The following is an 18,126-nucleotide window of genomic DNA, read 5'->3' as shown; positions in this document are numbered from 1 at the left end:
TCTATTCTTTTTTAAAATATTTTTTATTGTAGAAAAATGTACATAAAAATTACGATTTTAACCATTTTAAAATTTACAATTCAGTGGCATTATGTACATTCATGTTGTTGTGCAACTATCACCATTATCCATCCCCGGAACTTTTTCGTCATCCCAAACTGAAATTCTATACCCATTTATAATAACTTCCCATTCTTCCCTCCTCCCTAGCCCCTGGTAACCATTCTACTTTCTGTTTCTATGAGTTTGACTACCCTAAGCATCTCATATAGTGGAATCACACAATATTTTGTACTTTTATATCTGGCTTATTTCACTTAGCATAATGTTGTAGCATGTGTCAGAATTTTATTCCTTTTTAAGGCTGTATAATAGTCCATTGTATGTATATTTCACATTTTGTTTATCCATTCATCTGTCAGTGGACATTTGGGTTGTTTCCACCTTTTGGCTATTGTGAATAATGCTGCTGTGAACATGGGTATACAAATATCTGTTCAAGTTCCTGCTTTCAATTCTTTTGGGTATATACCCAGAAATGGAATTTCTAGATCATATAAATCTGTTTAATTTTTTGAGGAACCGCCATACTGTTTTCTATAGCAGCTGTGTCATTTTACATTCCACCAGCAATGCTCAAGGGTTTCACTTTCTCTGTATCCTCGCCAACAGTTGTTATTTTCTGTTTTTTTTGATAATAGCCGTCCTAATGGGTGTGAAGTGGTATCTCATTGTGGTTTTTTTTTTTTTTAATATAATTTTATTTATTTATTTTTTCTCCCAAAGTCCCAGTAGATAGTTGTATGTCATAGCTGCACATCCTTCTAGTTGCTGTATGTGGGACGCTGCCTCAGCATGGCCGGAGAAGTGGTGCGTCAGTGCGCGCCCAGGATCCGAACCTGGGCCGCCAGCAGCGGAGCGCGCGCACTTAACCACTAAGCCACGGGGCCAGCCCTTCATTGTGGTTTTGATTTGCGTTTCCCTAATAATAAGTGATGTTGAACATCTTTTTATATGCTGATTGTCCATTTGTACATCTTCTTTGGAAAATTGGACTGCTTTTCAGTTTACTACCAGATATCTTATTTGTAACTTCTTAAAATCAGTAAGAAAATGAAGAAGCTTAATCAAAATATTTTATCAGGTGAATCCTTATAATAATTCTCTTGGGAAGTATACCTCTGCTATCAATAAAAATTCAAAAATAAATTCAGTGCTCATTCACTAAAATTGGTTAATCCCGTCAGTTCCTAAACTTTGTACTGAGGCACCTTGGGGCAATGCAGCAAATTTACAAGAGTGCCACAGCATATTTTAAATTTTCAGTAGAACACAGCAATACTCAACATTTGTCAGACACCATTCAAACTCTTAGCTCTAGAGAGTTTATGGTTTCACCGTTATGTGGCTCTCCATTCTCTGTTTCTTTCAATGTTGTCATAGCTTCGCAAAGCTGGGTTTTTGTTAATTGCTGTGATTAAAAGAAGTACCACACGGGCCAGCCCGGTGGTGCAAGCGGTTGGGTGTGCACACTCAGCTGCGGTGGCCTGGGTTTTGCCGGTTCGGATCCTAGGCGCGGACTGATGCGCTGCTTGGCAGGCCATGCTGTGGCGGCGTCCCATGTAAAGTGGAGGAAGATGGGCACAGATGTTGGCCCAGGGCCAATCTTCCTCAGCAAAAAAAGAGGAGGATTGGCAGATGTTAGCACAGGGCTGATCTTCCTCACAAAAAAACAAAAGAAGAAGTACCACACAAAAATCATTGTGGAACAGGAAATGAGGATGGTGGTGTTCAATCTGATTCAAGGTTTGAGAAGTTATACAGTGCCCAACACGCTCATACATCACTTTAGTAAGAAATGATGGTTATTTAAAAATGAAATAATTACTTTTTCTATTAATTTATGTCTATTTTTTTTCTAATCACTGCTAGGTTGTTAGAACATAAACTTTTAAAATTGTTTGGACCCACTACTTAATAAGTGGAATTGTTAGATATTTCTTTCAGCCTAGGGGTGTCATAAAAAATTACTGAGACACAAAGGGCACCATGTATCCTTGAGCCAAGAAAATTTGGAAACCTCTACGTTAACCATTTGCTGAGGGTCAGACACTGTGCTTGACACTGACGATATACAGATTAATGAAACTGAGACTACTAAAACTGAGGAGCTGAATGTCTGTGGGTAATTAGACCTTCTTTTGCTTTTTTCACTACTATAAGCTCCTCAAAACCAGATACTGTATCTCATTCATCTTGTATGTGTCTTCAATCCTACTGTTCTGCTTGGCACACAGGAAGTTTTCAATAAGTCTATGACTTATACTGTATTTCATGAATAATCATCTTGATGAATGATTTCCTAGTGTTATCACTAATTTGCTCTGTGACTCTGAACAAATCACTACTTTTTATTGTGGCAAAACAAAATTCATATTTTGGCCAAAGTCTGTTGTGTTTGCAATGAGGAGACTGAGGCAAGAAGGACCCAGCCAGTCTTATTATCCACTACTCCCTTTAGTTGTATTCCAGCCAGACCATTCACTGTTGTCTAAATAAATCTTATTCTTCCCCTTATTTCTTCTTTTGCTTTGTTTCTTTCATCTAAAATGTGTCTCTAAAAAAGAAAATAAAATTCTATGTGAAAACTTTATAAAAATATGTCTCCAAAATAGCTTTGATCTGTAGTATAGGATGAAAATGAGTCTGAATTGAATGCCAACATATGTATTTTTTTTTTCTCAGCTTTTAGAATGATTCCATACCCATTAGAGAAAGGCCATCTATTCTACCCTTATCCCAGCTGCACAGAGACCGCTGATAGAGAGCTATTACCTAGTAAGTAAATATTCTAGTTTTCTTGAACTTAGAGTTGTGAAATTATTTTTCGTAGTATTCTCCCATTTTAGAAATGCCTTTTGTTGAAATTCAGGATGCTGTTTAAATACTACTTTAACCATTTCTTGGATGTTGTTACATAATTCAATTCATTCCCAAATACTTTTTGGGTAAAACTTTGTGCTAGATGCAATGAAGGAAAAAAGATTAAAGATATTAAAAAGAGCAGTCATCTTATAAACCTTAAAGAAGAAATAATACCAATCCTTCACAAATTCTTTTCAGAAAATAAAGAAGGAAGGAACACTCCCCAACTCATTCTGGGAGACCAATATTACCCTGATACCAAAGCCAAAGACTTATAAGAAAAGGAAACTATAGAACAATATCCCTCATGAATATAGACACAACCATCTTCAACAAAATATTAGCAAACTGAATCCAGCAACATGTAAAAAGGATTATACTCCATGACCAAGTGAGTGAGATTCACCTCACAAATGCAAGGTTGGTTTAACAACTGAAAATGTAATGCACAATGTTAATAGAATAAAAGACAATAGATGCAGAAAAAGCATTTGACAAAAATCCAACACGCATTCATGATAAAAATTCTGAACAAACTAGGAAAAAAAGGGAACTTCCTCAACCTGATAAAGAATATCTATGAAAAATCCATAGCTAACACCAAACTTAATGGTGAAAGACTGAGTGCTTTCTCCCTAAGATCGGAAATAAGGCAAGGATGTCAGCTCTCATCACTTCTCTTCAGCATTGTACTGGAGATTCTAGTCAGTGCAATCAAGCAAGGAAAAGAAATAAAAGGCATTCATATTGGAAAGGAAGAAGTAAAACTGTTTTTATTCACAGATGACATGACTATGTAGGAAATCCGTATAAATACTATTAGAACTAGTAAGCAGTTTCAGCAAGGTTACAGAATATAATATCAACATACAAAACTCAATGGCATATTTATATACCAGCAATGAACAATCTAAAAATGAAATTTAGAAAACCTTCCAATCATATAGCATCGAAAAGAATAAACACCTTAGGAGTAAATTTAACAAAAGAAGTGTAAGACTTGTACACGAAAAACTACAAAATATTGCTGAGAGAAATTAAAATCTAAATAAATGGAGAGACATTCCATGTTTATGGGTTGGAATACCTAATGTTATTTCTATGGCATTTCTCTCCAAATTGATCTGTAGATTCAATACAATCCCAATCAAAATCCCAGGAAAGATTTTGCAAAAATTGACAAGCTGATCCCAAAATTTATATGGAAAGGTAAAGGTTCCAGACTAGCCAAAACCGTCTTTACAAAGAAGAAAGAAATATGAGAGACCACACTTCTCAGTTTAAAAAAAACAATCAAAGAGTCAAGAGGAGAACCAGAAATATGTAGGGTTATGATTGCTGAGAGTGTTTCCATCTAATCCCTGCTGTCAGGAAGCCAGCTTCTCAAAAGAAGAGTATACTTTTTGTCTCAGCTGCCTTATTATCCACTCACTCTTTTTCTCTGTGGACTGGTAAGTTTCTCTTTAACTTTTCTTTTTATGATTTAACCAATGAGTAAGCATGCTGAAGGTTATAAACACTAGCACCATGTTTCTTTATATGATATAAACCTGTGCCATAGTTTTTACAGTTCTGGGGCCATTAGCACTGAAGTCTAAGAAGGAAAGTTGCAGTTTTACAACCATCAAATTTAATGAGCTGAAAGTTCAAACAGATAGATGAAAATTTAGAAGAGATTGTAGAAGTTGAGCAGGCTGATATTTTTCTCCCAGGGTCTTTTATTTTCCTCCATCGGTGGCTGATAAGGAGTCTGGAAGAAACAATATCTCTTCTTTCTTTGAACTCTCAAAGTGCTTTGTATACTTCTTAATTTCTCCCTTCTAGATTGAAAACTTGAAGGCCAAGATTCTCTTTATTGTCCTTCTATGTATCTGTATAATGTTCACCATAAAAATTGATATTCAATACACATCGTTTGGATTAGTCAAATTTATTAATTTATTCTTATAAACATGCCAGGTACGTTGTAAGTACTCAATAAAAATTTTAAATATTAGTACCTTTTCCTTCTTACCCTACTGTGAACTCCTAAGCTGCTCACAGGTTAATAGAAAAACTGATAAACAATGTATTAAATATATGGAATAGATTATAAGAAAGCTGGAGTCAGGAGTACCTATCTTTCCAAGGTCAGGGATAATTCCCAAATATGACTTGGGTGACTTGCATGGTAAATCTATCATACAGCAGGAAGAGCAGGTTTGGGAATAGGAGTAGGGGAAGTAAATAAGTTCAGGCTTTGAGTATGTTGCATGTGTAACATCTCACCCATTGTTATTAAAAAACAAATCAATAAAATAAATTTGAAGATGTAATGGGCTTTATTCAATGATTTATGAATCGGGCAGCATCCCACCTAGCAGAAAGGAAGAATCTCTGAGGAGCTGTACAAAACAGAAGGCTTTTGTAGGCAGAAGGGAGAAAAGAATGGATTGTTACAGGCAGGGTCACCTTCCTTTAGGAGACAAAAGGGATCTATCAGACAGATTGCCTCACTACTGCTGACTAGGAAATTCCAAACTGACTGGTTAAGATACATTCCTGGGGGAGGTTGAAACTGCAAATAGGTTAACTATTAAGTCTCCATTTGGTGATGTGGGCTTAGCACAAGTGACTCCATTTTGGGCCTGTCGTCTCTTTTTTTAACAGTGTGTATGTGTGTGTGTATATATATATGCTTAAATATTTTATTACATAATCTATTTAACATATACACATACATAGTCTTTATATTTTATATCTCTAAATAATAAGATATTTTGTAAGTATAATATGTATATTTTTAAAAATATATAAATATATTTAATATATAGTATTAATATATACTATATTAAATATAGTAAATATTGTAGGCATTCTTTGGGTATAAATAATAGAGAGCTGCTTCAAACTAGTTTAAAAATAAAGAGAATTTGTTTGAAGAAGACTGGATTTTCTCAAAGAATCCAAAGGCAACAATTACAGTTGGATCTCAGAAGGGACTAGAACCAGGAACTAGAAGGATATCAGGATTTCCAGGAGTCAGTTATCTGTATATCTCTATCTCTGGCTGCCTTTTTCAGTCTCGCCTATTCTCACTTTCTTTTTTCTTTCCCCAACTCCATCTTCTCTTTGTATGAGTTCTCATTTCTGCTTCTCTCAATGTATCTGCTTCATTTTTATCTCTCTCTCTTTGCAGTTTGGCTTTCCCTGCTTGGACACTCAGGTAGCCAAACTTGATGCCCCTTTACAGCTCTGAGTTTACGTGTCATCAGTCAGGCAAACAATACAAAATGAATAATATCTCAATCCCACTACTAAAACTTCTGGGAGAGAGAATCAGATTTACCCAGGTATTCATCCCTGGTACAGTCAGCCATGGCCTAGGGACAGAATCAGGCTGTGTAAATAAAATTACCCAGAGTCCTGATATCTCTTTCTGTCTACATCACAAAACCGATTTGGGAGTCATCATTTTTCCTACATGAATGAGATCACTGAGGGAAACTGTATAGAGTGAGAAGTAAACTAAGAGTGGAACCATGGGGGCACAAAAATCTCTAAGGAATGGGTGGCTGATAAGGAGTCTGGAAGATCCTGTGAAGGAGTGGTCAGAAAGACAGGATAAGAACCAGAACTAGATATCCTAGAAATTAAAAGGAGGAAAAAATTTCTAAGTGAGGAGGAGTATCTAAGATATTAAGTAAGGTAATTACTGAGAAGAATCCATTGACTTTGGCAATTAGAAGGTCGTTAGTGAGAGAAATTTTATTTTCTTTTCTAGGATGGTGGTGGTAGTCGTTGTTTTTGTTTTTCCATTTTAAGAGGAACAAGAATATTTAAGGCAAAGGAACCAGTTATTTAATTATGGAACATCAATTTGCAAGAGTGTATTATATTAGGCTAATACATTTAGCCTAAAATAATACTCCCTAAATTATTACAAAGGTTGCCTGATATAAGGCCAACTTTACATAGCAATATGAATAAAATCAGGGTTATTATCATGCATTGTCAGAGCCATAGGCTATAAGAACAGACAATTTACTTTTTGGCAGGCTTTTATTATTTCTAGGGTGCTGCTACTCATTTGCAAATTCCAGGATGTAGGAGAGGAGGGATATCTGGGGGGTTTCGTTTGATTATATTGTATGTTCTTAGAGTATTTTTTCTGTCTTTGACTGTGGTAGAATGAACAAATTTTTAATAATGTGGAATCTAATACCCAGGAGTACTTAATGTTTTTTGTTTTCAGTTCTCCTTCAACCTTGATATGACTTACAGCATTCTGGTATTTTCTTATGAACCTCATGTAAGTTCAGACTTGAACTGTTCCCTCAGTTCACATAGCTATTTAGTTGTCTTTTATGCCTCCTGATAAGTTTTTTCTCTACAAACCAGTGATGAAATTTGAACTTTACTTCCAGGGAGTGTTTCTGTACCAGCCATCCATTATATTGATGTATTAGCCAAACATTGACGGACAAACACATCTACAGAAAGCAATCCAAAAAGGAATAATTAGGTCTCTCCTACAGTATAAAAATCTCATATTTTAGAAAATTATATTACTAAAAGCTGTACAGTTTTATACCTTATAAAGTGGGAATAATATTATTTCTTAGGGTTATTGAAAAAAAATCAAACAAATTAATATAAACTAAAGCTCTTTGTAAACCATAAAATGCTATATAGTTTAATATTACTAATTTTGCTGTCTCTCATGCGATAGCAATTATAGTAACCATTGGTATACATAAGTATTTGTTCCCTATCTTCACAAATACCATGGTTTGTTTCTCTAGGTTTGCTGGAAGAAGTTGGCCTCTCATAGCTGAGGGATAGGGCAAAAGGGACTGCTGGTTTTTTGGGTGCTGAAAGCACAATGTTGTCCACAGCTTCTAATGTTTCTAACTTTTAAAAAAATACAGATCTGGTGTGCTTTTACTTTAAACATGACTCGGGCTGGCCCGGTGGCTTAGCAGTTAAGTGTGCGCGCTCCGCTACTGGCAGCCCGGGTTCGGATTCCGGGCGCGCCCCGACGTACCGCTTCTCCGGCCATGCTGAGGTCGCATCCCACATATAGCAACTAGAAGGATGTGCAACTATGACATACAACTATCTACTGGGGCTTTGGGGAAGAAAAAAAGGAGGAGGATTGGCAATAGATGTTAGCTCAGAGCCGGTCTTCCTCGGCAAAAAGAGGACTAGCACGGATGTTAGCTCAGGGCTGATCTCCCTCACAAAAAAAAAACAAAAAACAAAAAACTTTAAACATGACTCAAAGCTGTGGAAATTTTCTGAATTTTTAATGAGTTTGGTTTTTGGTATATACTTTCTCAATATAGTATAAGACAGAAAAAACATTATGGCTACTGAAGGAAACTTAGGTGTGATCTTAGGTGAATCATATTTTAAAAAGTGAAATTTATAGCTGACCTTGATTCAGCACTGAATTAGTCATCCCTTACTTATGCAGGATATTACATCAGGAATTCCTGGGTTTGTGTCCAGCCCTGAGCGGTCAACTTCCTGGACTAATGTAGTCCCAGAATAGCTGTCAGTTTGCCAGACATTTATTTATTGAGCACCTACTGTGTGCCATACATTGCAATCGGCTTATCTCAGCATTGTTATTCAAGTATTTTCAAATTTCAAATAAGCTATAAATGCTTTAATACCATTGGTAATGAAATATCTAATCATTAGAAAAGTGATTACCTGTGATAAAATAAGACAAGGGACTTCATTTATGTTCAGAATCCTAGGGCTTTGGTGTTCTAGTTCGATTTTTACAGTGCTCGATGAAATGCCACGTATGGAACACTTATTGATAACTGGGTAAAATTATTAACTGATGATTCTGGGAAATCTCCAGCCACCTGTCTCTTGATCTCTGTATTCGTCTCTGAGCTCCCCAAGAGCAAGAATTATAACAAGTCATATTTATTAAGGGCTTGCAGTGTTCATCATAACAACTCTATAGCAACTACTAGAGGGTAGTAGCAACTTATTCAAGATCACACAGCTAATAAGTGACAAAGCGCTTTTTCAAAACCACCTCAGCGTGACTTTACAATTAATGTTCTTTCACATGATGCCGTCCTATTCCCAGTCCCCAGCACAGTCATCTGGCTATGTAGATATGCTGTCAATGCTAGAATCAATAATGGATAACTTTCTTCTACCTTGCTTGGCCAGAGACTTCTTGTTCTTTTTTAAAAAAATTATTTTTCTTTTTTGTTTTTAAAAATAGATTTCATCTGAAGATATTAAAACTGCCTTGCTTACACTGTATTCTGAAATAAAATCCATTTCTACCTTTTCTCCCTTGCAGCCTTTCATCATGTTTCTGTTTACCCAAAGAAGGAGCTTCCTTTTTTCATCCATTTCACAGCAGGACTGTGCTCTTCTACAGCAATGATAGCTCTTCTCACACACCAGTTTCCTGAAATCATGGGTGTTTTTGCTAAAGCTGTAAGTATGATCTCAAGGACTTGTGTAGAGTATTTGTAAAACACACAAGAAACCATCTCTGATCTGTTTGTGCTAAACCAGTTGATCAGTGAAAGATATTTGTTATAGTAAGTTAAAGGAATTGATTTGTAAAGTTGCTGCCATAAATATGTCAAACATAAGTTTTTGGTGATTTGAGCTATATTTTGTTGCTTAAAAGCTTAAAGAATACAATGGCATAACATTATAAAATTGGTATTTGTAGATCACTTTTGATGGTAAACATAGCACTTATTACTAGCTAAAGAATAATCCAACTCTTAAATGCATTTTTTTGGCATTTAAAAAATTTCCCTATTTTGTAACAAGCCTTTTGATTTTTCCTTTTAAATGAAATCTTTAGTTCTAAGGATTTGCTGAACTTTAAATTCAAGAGAACAACTAGGATGGAGAATAGGTAGGTAAGATGAGAAATATGGGACATTTGCCCTGGGTACAGAATGTGCCTCTTTACTCAAAGGTTCTCCCTGTTATTGTATCTGCATGTTCTTATTGACCTTCCCCAACATTGGGTTTAGAACCATATATAGAGCTTTATTTTCATTTTTACCCTTTAGTTTTGAAGTGCTTCCCCATTTCTTGACCCAGGTCCAGAAAGTACTTGAGGATTGATATTAGAGAGGGTATCCCATGATTATTTACTCTTCTACATAAACATAATTAATGTCACTGGCTTAAAGGGAAATTACCAAAGATAAGTCCTTTTAAGTCTCCAAGCCTTTTAAAAAAACGTGTCTTTCTTGTATGTCTTCGCATTTTCACCAGATCATAAGAGTTCAAACCCAAAAAGAAAATGCTGATGCATTATATTCCCAAATAGAAAAGCACTGATTACTGTAGACACACTAGCCCTTACTTGGTAATGTAATTTCTATGTTTGTCTCTATATGCCTCCATTCTAACTCCCTGTTTCCTCACAGTTTCTTTTCTTGCCTTAAGAATAGTTTATTTTGTGCCTTAACGATTAGTTGGTTTTCTTCTGGCACCAGTAGTAATAGCACTGGTTTCCCTTTTTCCCTGAAGGTCAACTGTATAATGTGTTAAGTTGCCACTGGCTGTAGGCCTAGGAGTCTGAAACTGCACTTGATTCTGGTCAAGCTTCAAGAAGAATGACTTTCTACTGGTGTTCAGGGAGTATAGATATTTGAGTTGGAAACTGACTATTCTGTTTCCTTTTAGTGTGAAAAGGAAGCTTAGTGATCATACCATAACTCTGTTGTTTGCAGTGGTACTGACTGGGGAGCCAAGTGTGTCTCATACTGAAATGACCTTACTGTGTAATCTGGCATAGAAAAAAAATTGACTAGAAAGGGAATCTCATCCATTTAACAACTGGAAAAAAATATGCAGCTGTTTATTTGAGATCACAGGCAAGCAGTGGGAGAGATGCTCCTTAGATAGTGGGAAGGAGGTAAAATATAACAAGCAGGGAGACCTAGAATCTGGAATAGATATGTAGCTATTGTAAGTAGTGTACTTACATGAGGTACTGGCTAAAATTAATGTGGAATGTGCTCACTATCTGTTCTATCCATCATCATTGGTATATAGTGTCTGCCTGTACCTAAGAGATCACTGACGAACCAGAAGAGCCTTTAAGATTACATAGCACAAGCTCCTTAGCACTCCTCTAGCACAGTCTGAGAATGAATACTTATGCATTTTAAAGTAGAAACTTCTTTTTTAGACCAAAAGTTATTAATTTACTGTGATGCTAGTTGATGAACAATAAACAGGCATTTATTTTCTATCTTTTGGTGTTCGTATAGTTCATGATGTATAGTGTTAAAAATGTGCCTGAGAGCAAACTTTTACAGCCACGTTTTATCCTTGTGGCCTTTATGTGTACATTTTAAGTTCCTAAAGCTAAGTATTTACAGAAAGTACCTGCAAACCAATATTTGGTATGCAGCAGTTCCAAGGGCATGTTCCGTTTAAGAATTAATGAAAATGATTACGTTATAGGCAGTCTCCAAATTATAAACACAATGTATAAATGCCTCAACAGACAGATAGCCAGCTAGGGAGCTAGAGGCTCAAATTCTACTTCCTAACACTTAGTAAAGTGTGGTCTATGCAGTAGGAGCATCACCATCACCCAGGAGCTTGTTAGAAATGCAGAACCTCAGGCACCACTCCAGACCTCCTGAATTGGCATTTTAACAAGATCTCCAGGTGATCCTATATGCACATTTAAAGCTTGAGAAGCCCTGCTCTGCTCTACCCCCAATAAGAGGAATTTAGAATGCCAGGATAGTGCCACCTCTTCACAGTGGAGAAGGGGCGGCATTGCAGAGTAGTTATGAGCATAGGTTTTGGAGCCAGACTGCTTTGCTTTGAATTCCAGCCCTGACACTTTAATGGCTGTGCAGTCTCGGGTAAGTTACTTAACCTTTTCTCCCCCTCATTGTAAAATGAGAATAGTACTATTTTTGTGAGGGCTAAATGAGTTTAAAATATGTCAAGTGTTTAGAACCATGTCTGCCCATAGTAAAAACTAGGTGAGTGTTCGCTGTTGTCGACACCGTCTTTGTCATCATCATCACCAAAGTGCAGCTATAGTGGGAAACCCTATCCCCTTCACATTTGGAGGAGCTATGTCCAAATAGTAAACTCAAAATGCATTTTCCCATAGAAGTTATAGTATAAATGGTGGTTGAGTGTCATTTAACCAGTACTGTTAGTACTATACTTCTGGTACATCATGTGTATGTGAACCACAGAAAGTGGAGAAATGTTTCAAATTCTAGGCACTGGCAAACTACATTGTAGAACAGAACCTATTTGTAAGTTGCAAACTGCCTATGTTAAGATTTTCTGTTAAGTCAGATATTTGATGGCCAAATACAGTAGAAATCAATGAGAAATCTTGGAAACATACTTGTTCTTCTATTTGGTAAGGCAAAGCAATTTAAGAAAATTTCCTAAATTTCTTCCATTGTTACCATTGTCTCTTCCTCATCTAATATCTTTTTTGTATTAGCTCACATGCTAGAGTGAACTCAATTTGAATTTGTTAAAATGGATTTTTTACAAAAGTTGCTTTTCTGTGAAGCAAGCACTAGGGATTAATGATTTTTAATAATCCTCTCTGTACATCAGATTTAAGTAAATGGAAGGGAATGAACTAGAATGGTTAGTGGTTTTAGTGCGCCTTCTCCTTTTGCATGGTTTAAAGCTATGTGGAATAAGACTTCATTTTCAGCAAGTTAGTACTTTTTTTTCCCTGATTTTTCTCCTGGCTGAGATGAAAACCTCGTCTGATAGGAGACATAGAGCAATGAAAAAAAATTGCATAAATCCCTGGAGATGTGGAATGTGCTGATATCAGAACTGATATTCTCCAAGGCTAGAATTCCTGAAAAAGAAAGAATTGCTTTTAAGTGGTAGGTCATTTTCTCACCTGCTTTGAAGCCTGCTGGGTTAAATATGAGAGTTCAAAGTAAGGGTAGCCAGCAAACCAAATGAACTGGAATCTGATTCTGCTTATCTGAAAGGAGCTTCTTTATTTAAAAGCAACACTGTCCTGTCCTTAGAGAACCAATCTTCATCTTCTCTGGCCCCTTTCATTTCTCTCTTGCAAGAAAAGCTTTCTTCTTAGTAAGCCTGGGGAGGGCGTTATCACAACAGTGAAAAGACTAAAGATGGTCTTTAGAGATTTCACTAACTTACAGATGAATTCAGGCTTGTGGCATGTGACCTTAGTGCTCTGAATTCAAAAGTGTGTTTGAATATAAAAATCCGTAGTTGGGTTTTAACTAAATAGGACAGCCTTTGCAATGTTGGCAGAAAAAGGTGTTACTGGTAAAGACAGAAATCAAAAAGATTCCCAAATAAATTGTTTGTTTCACTAAGGCAAAACTTGGTTGAAATTTGTTTCAGTGAACACATATTATAGCTCTGCTGAGGTGGGAATGGGCCCTGTTTCCACATATTTCTACTAATCTTTATGTGGGAAAATGTGGTTGGACATGCTAGTGATGCATTTCTGAGCAACTCATAATTGGCTCGCTTCACTGTAACTAGGGCCTAACAATCTGCTTGATTAATTCTTTAAGAACTGCATTAGCCAAGTTGTATGATTTCCAAAGATATAGAAGGTCAGATGTTACACTAACAAAAGACCTCTCTACAGAATGTCTGACGTGGATTTCTTCAGCCCCTTCCCAAAAATAATTAACATTTTTCTTTTCAGATTACATTTTTAAAAATAATAAGCAGATATAAATGGCCAAGTGTCTTTTACTGAATAGTGATCAAAAACTTTTGAGGAGGTTTGTCCACTATTCTCATCATTTTTTCCAGGGCAAAGATCATCTTCATAACTAGGGGAGTTTATAGGCAATTATAGCTATATATTGATATATATGAGTAGAAAAATGTTATTATTTTTAAAGGTTCCTAATTTTCCATTGTCATAACCAGTGAAATGAAATATGTTCGTAGGTGAAAGTTTTTTTTTTATATTCTCCATCTGACTTCATTAATACTAAAAACCTATGATAGTTGTATTCCTCTTTATTAAATACATAGGGCCACATTCAGAAATTAAACTGACAATTAAAATAAATTTCTTCAAAATGGATTATTTTTCAAAGCTGTGAGACTTCTTTAGTTCGTAAGAACTGATAGAGCTTTTAAAACATTTTGCATTGTAACTGAGCTTATATTCCTGTAAAATATTGTTCTGTAACCATGCTATTTACACAGTAATAAAGCTGAGGTATTTCCCAGAGACTATCCTGATAATAAAATGAGCCTATTAGGTGACAGGTCAAAATTTTTAAATGTTTACATTTTTGTTCCCTTGTTTGTGCCGCTGAAGTCTTTATTTGGGCAGTCTAGCATATTCCAATGTTGCTTTTCTTAATTAACTGGGATATTTGTAGCAAGAGAAAAGATATTTTCTACTTCGTATAAGGGTATTTCTCATGCTTCATCCTCATTGTTTTCCGTCAAAAAGAATTAGACCGAGAAATCTATGAAATTGCTAATTTTCTTATTTATCCAAGTTTTCTAAGTACAGAAATCTTCAAAGAAAAAAAAAAAGAATAAAAGTTAGGACAATGTACTTTTTAATGCATGTCTATATCCTTTCCTCAGGGTTTAATTCAGTTTTGAAGTTTTTGGAAAGCACCCTCTTTGCCTATTAACATGTGCCTGTCAATTATGAAGTTCACAAAAGCTCTCCCTGAATTTATTTGGCACTATATTTAATCATCTTTTCCCGCCCAAAGTGAAAGTCTCAGTGCCAAAGTTTAGGACATCTTGTCACTAACTGTTACTAATATGTTTATTGCTTAATCATTAGCATTTGGGGCAAATGGACTACATAGCAGTTTTTAGAAGCGCTGTGTTTAGATATTGATGTAAATCACTCATTCCAAACCGATTACACTAGTGATATTAGAATTCACATTAGGAAACCTACTAATTTTTGTTTTAGAAAACATCTTTGTTTTTTGAAGACCCAGCATAGTCCTCTAAATGCAGAGAATAATAGGATACAGAAGAAAATTATAATCTTGAGGAATAGTTTTTAGCTTTTTCCTTGAGTGGAATTTTGCTCCTTCCCCTACCAATCAAATTTCTAATGCTCAAAAGAACTAAATTAGTATGCCTACTTAATATTAAATTATACTTATTATTAAATTAGTATGACTACTTATTAACTTACAATTCTAAACCATGAGTAATTTGGACTTCATTTAGTTATCTTTTTTTAAGAGTTTATACTTATACTCTCATTTTCTTCTTACTAGAGCCATTGTGAGACAGATTGTGATCTTCCATTGTTATAATGGGGAAGTTTGAGTCATTAAAGTTAAGTGATTTGCTTGAAATCACACAATAGATAGCTCTGTACTCATGATATATATGCTTGGTTTCAATAATATATCACTTCACAACTTACACCAAAACAAGTACAAAAGAATAAATTTCAAACCAAATATAGTAATGCTGAGCAGATATAGAATGATGGAGTGGTGACAGTAAAGTGGTTTTGCTAAAGTCTTCCTATAGGAGATGAATTTGGAGAAGAGTTTTAAATGAAGAGGCCAATGTGGATTGTCAGAAAATAGAAAGGGCACTTAGGTTGCAGAACTACTTACTGTAAAGGCAGCCATAAGTAGACAAGCTACCTGGAGAACTCTTCACAGTATAAGCCTATTTGATGAACTCTGTACTTTAAAATAAAGAATGCACATTTGCTTTTCTGCTTTCAGACTGATTCACTCTAATTTCATTCCTGTTCTTGCTAGCAAGCCACTTAAGAAAGAATGCTGTTTGCTCATTTATATTATATACTCACAACTGTATAAAGAATTTCAGCCTTTCTAATTGTCTGAAATGTACAGTAATACTAAAAAAACAGTAGGCACTGTTTGTAATGATTCAGAGGGAATTTGATTGACTCTCTGAAGTAAAAAAAAAAAAAGTCTTAATATAATGTATAAATGTATATCTTATGTTTCAACATCACTCTTTCAGAATCAAAGGGTAAATGTGAAGGATTATGGGGGAAGTTTAACTGAACAGAATAAACTTTCTGTCTAAAATACCATAACTCTTGGGTATTTTTTGCTAAAGTGGGGATCTTAGGTGTCAGGTGTATTTATAGTAGTTGTACCAATAGGTAGGAAACCTACGTATGTTCCTTAATGCTGATGAGGCCTCAATGAAAGATTGGGTGTTAATGGTATTCTATCTGAATTTAAGGAAAAAATAAAATTATCTCTCTCAGTTCTATAATAACATTAGATTGCCTTAGGTCCATCTTGACAGCCAGCTTCAAGAAAAGAAATTATTTGGGCTTCAGATGATGCTCAACAAAATTAAGAGAACTGATATTTAGAGAAGTCAGACCACATAAATACCCTCTGACCTCATCCTGTAATTTCAAGCATTCTGGAAATGAAACGTGTACGTACTATTCAAAGTGTAGAAAGGGGCTATATTCCCATTGAGCACTCTTACGTATTACCAATATGATATACAGAGAAAGAAGCAGTTTGGGGGAGAATTTAAAAAGGGAGCATATTCTCACACTCTTGGTTAGAAACATGCCAGCTCGTTTTCATCTATTCAGTATGCTGGAGTCCCAATTTCTTTCTGAGGCCAGAGTTCAAGCTTTTACTCTCAGGTAGCAGCAGCTTTACAATTAAATTTTAATCCCTCAGTGTTGTTAGACTCCCATCTAGAGTATAGCCACAACTGTTTTTGGCAGGCAGATACATTGCTGTTTTTCCTTCCGTCACAGTAAGATAGAAGAATGTTCTCTGGCTGGGGTGTGGATGAAGGCACTTTACTAATCTTATAAATAATTCATCTTTGGTTGCTGGGGTACTCAGAGTTGAAACTTTGCCCTCTGATAAAATTCAGCTGGACTTTTTATTTACTTCACTCTGATCCCTTTGGGATTTAGCCCTTGTTGGGAGCCCAGGGATTCTAATTCAACTAAGCCCTAGCCGTGTAGATTTTTCTTATTAATTTTCTCTTGGTGTATTTTAGCTATTGGAATACTACCTTAAAAAAATGCAATAGAACATGCAGCTCACGGGCCGGCCCCGTGGCTTAGCGGTTAAGTGCACGCACTCTGCTGCTGGCGGCCCGGGTTCGGATCCCGGGCGCGCACCGACGCACCGCTTATCCAGCCATGCTGAGGCTGCGACCCATGTACAGCAACTAGAAGGATGTGCAGCTATGACATACAACTATCTACTGGGGCTTTGGGGGGAAAATAAATAAATAAATAAAATCTTTAAAAAAAAAAAAAAAAAAAAAAAGAACATGCAGCTCAGAGTCCTGGATACCCTAAGAAGATTCTTCTTGCAGTATTGGCGTATTGAATGGAAGGACTCCAGTAGGGCTTATCTTAATTTGTTGTCAAAGTTTAGTTTTTAAAGAGCCTCAGCATTTAAAAATATGTTAACTATTTTTCTATAACATGCCATAGTATAGTAATGATTATCCTGTAACATACTATAGGTTTTTGACTTTTGAAATCATTGTATTAAGATGTTACTACTAATGAATTTGTTCATTCGTTCATTCAATGAACAGATATTTATTGGGCACCTTTATGAAGTATAAAATACAATCCTTGTTCACAAGTAACTCATAGTCTAATGACAGGGGGTTTGAGGCAGGTAAGAGATGTATAAGACAGGGGCTACTGCAGCAACAATAGATTAGTCCATCCTTGCATATTTATTCACTTGACTGGAAGTGACTGATGAGTTATTTTCACGTGCCTCAGATAAGATTTAGTGACCCAAAAAGTCAATCTAGACTCATAGAGGACTTTTCTTTTCAGAAGAATTTATTTGGTTAGGATTCCTTTCAGTCAAACAAGAGGAGATAGAAAGAGGTCTCTCTGTCTTTTTCAAATATGAGACTTGGAAGACTTTCATCTTTACACCTAACTGACGAAGTTCATGTTTTTGTAAACAGTAGTATTCATTATGTTTATCTGAATAGTTTAGAATTTATCAAAAAATGAAGTGCTCCACAATTCAAAATTTAAATAAGAAATGTCTCACTTCACATTCTTGTAGTAGCTACCATAAGACAAAAGCCTCTAATACTCATACATTTTCATCTTCCTCTTTTATCTCTTCTCATCCTAATAATGACAGATTAATAAGGGCTAAGGGCCATCCTGGTTTAGAAAATGAAACAGTGCAATATCATTATGAAGCAGGA

At 35.7% G+C, this 18,126-nt stretch overlaps 1 protein-coding gene across 5 annotated transcripts in view; it reads left to right on the top strand.

Annotated features, from left to right (window-relative positions):
* The window catches only part of ST7L (suppression of tumorigenicity 7 like), a 175,204-nt gene that overhangs the window by 52,688 nt on the left and 104,390 nt on the right, over nt 1-18,126 (top strand). For 3 of the 5 annotated variants that reach the window (XM_058538793.1, XM_058538794.1, XM_058538796.1), the window contains exons 13-14: nt 2,746-2,838; nt 9,242-9,381. In XM_058538793.1, coding sequence (XP_058394776.1) covers nt 2,746-2,838; nt 9,242-9,381 — 233 coding nt within the window. Of the gene's footprint in view, nt 1-1,994; nt 2,186-2,745; nt 2,839-9,241; nt 9,382-9,763; nt 16,962-18,126 lie in introns of those variants that run through there. The other 2 variants (XM_058538795.1, XR_009219767.1) reach the window with 2 other exon arrangements.

Source organism: Diceros bicornis, chromosome 4 (genome assembly GCF_020826845.1).
Source record: "Diceros bicornis minor isolate mBicDic1 chromosome 4, mDicBic1.mat.cur, whole genome shotgun sequence".
Classification (NCBI taxonomy): Eukaryota; Metazoa; Chordata; class Mammalia; order Perissodactyla; family Rhinocerotidae; genus Diceros; species Diceros bicornis.
The sequence above is the reverse complement of the archived record's forward strand: the minus strand, read 5'-3'. Positions and strand labels throughout refer to the sequence as shown.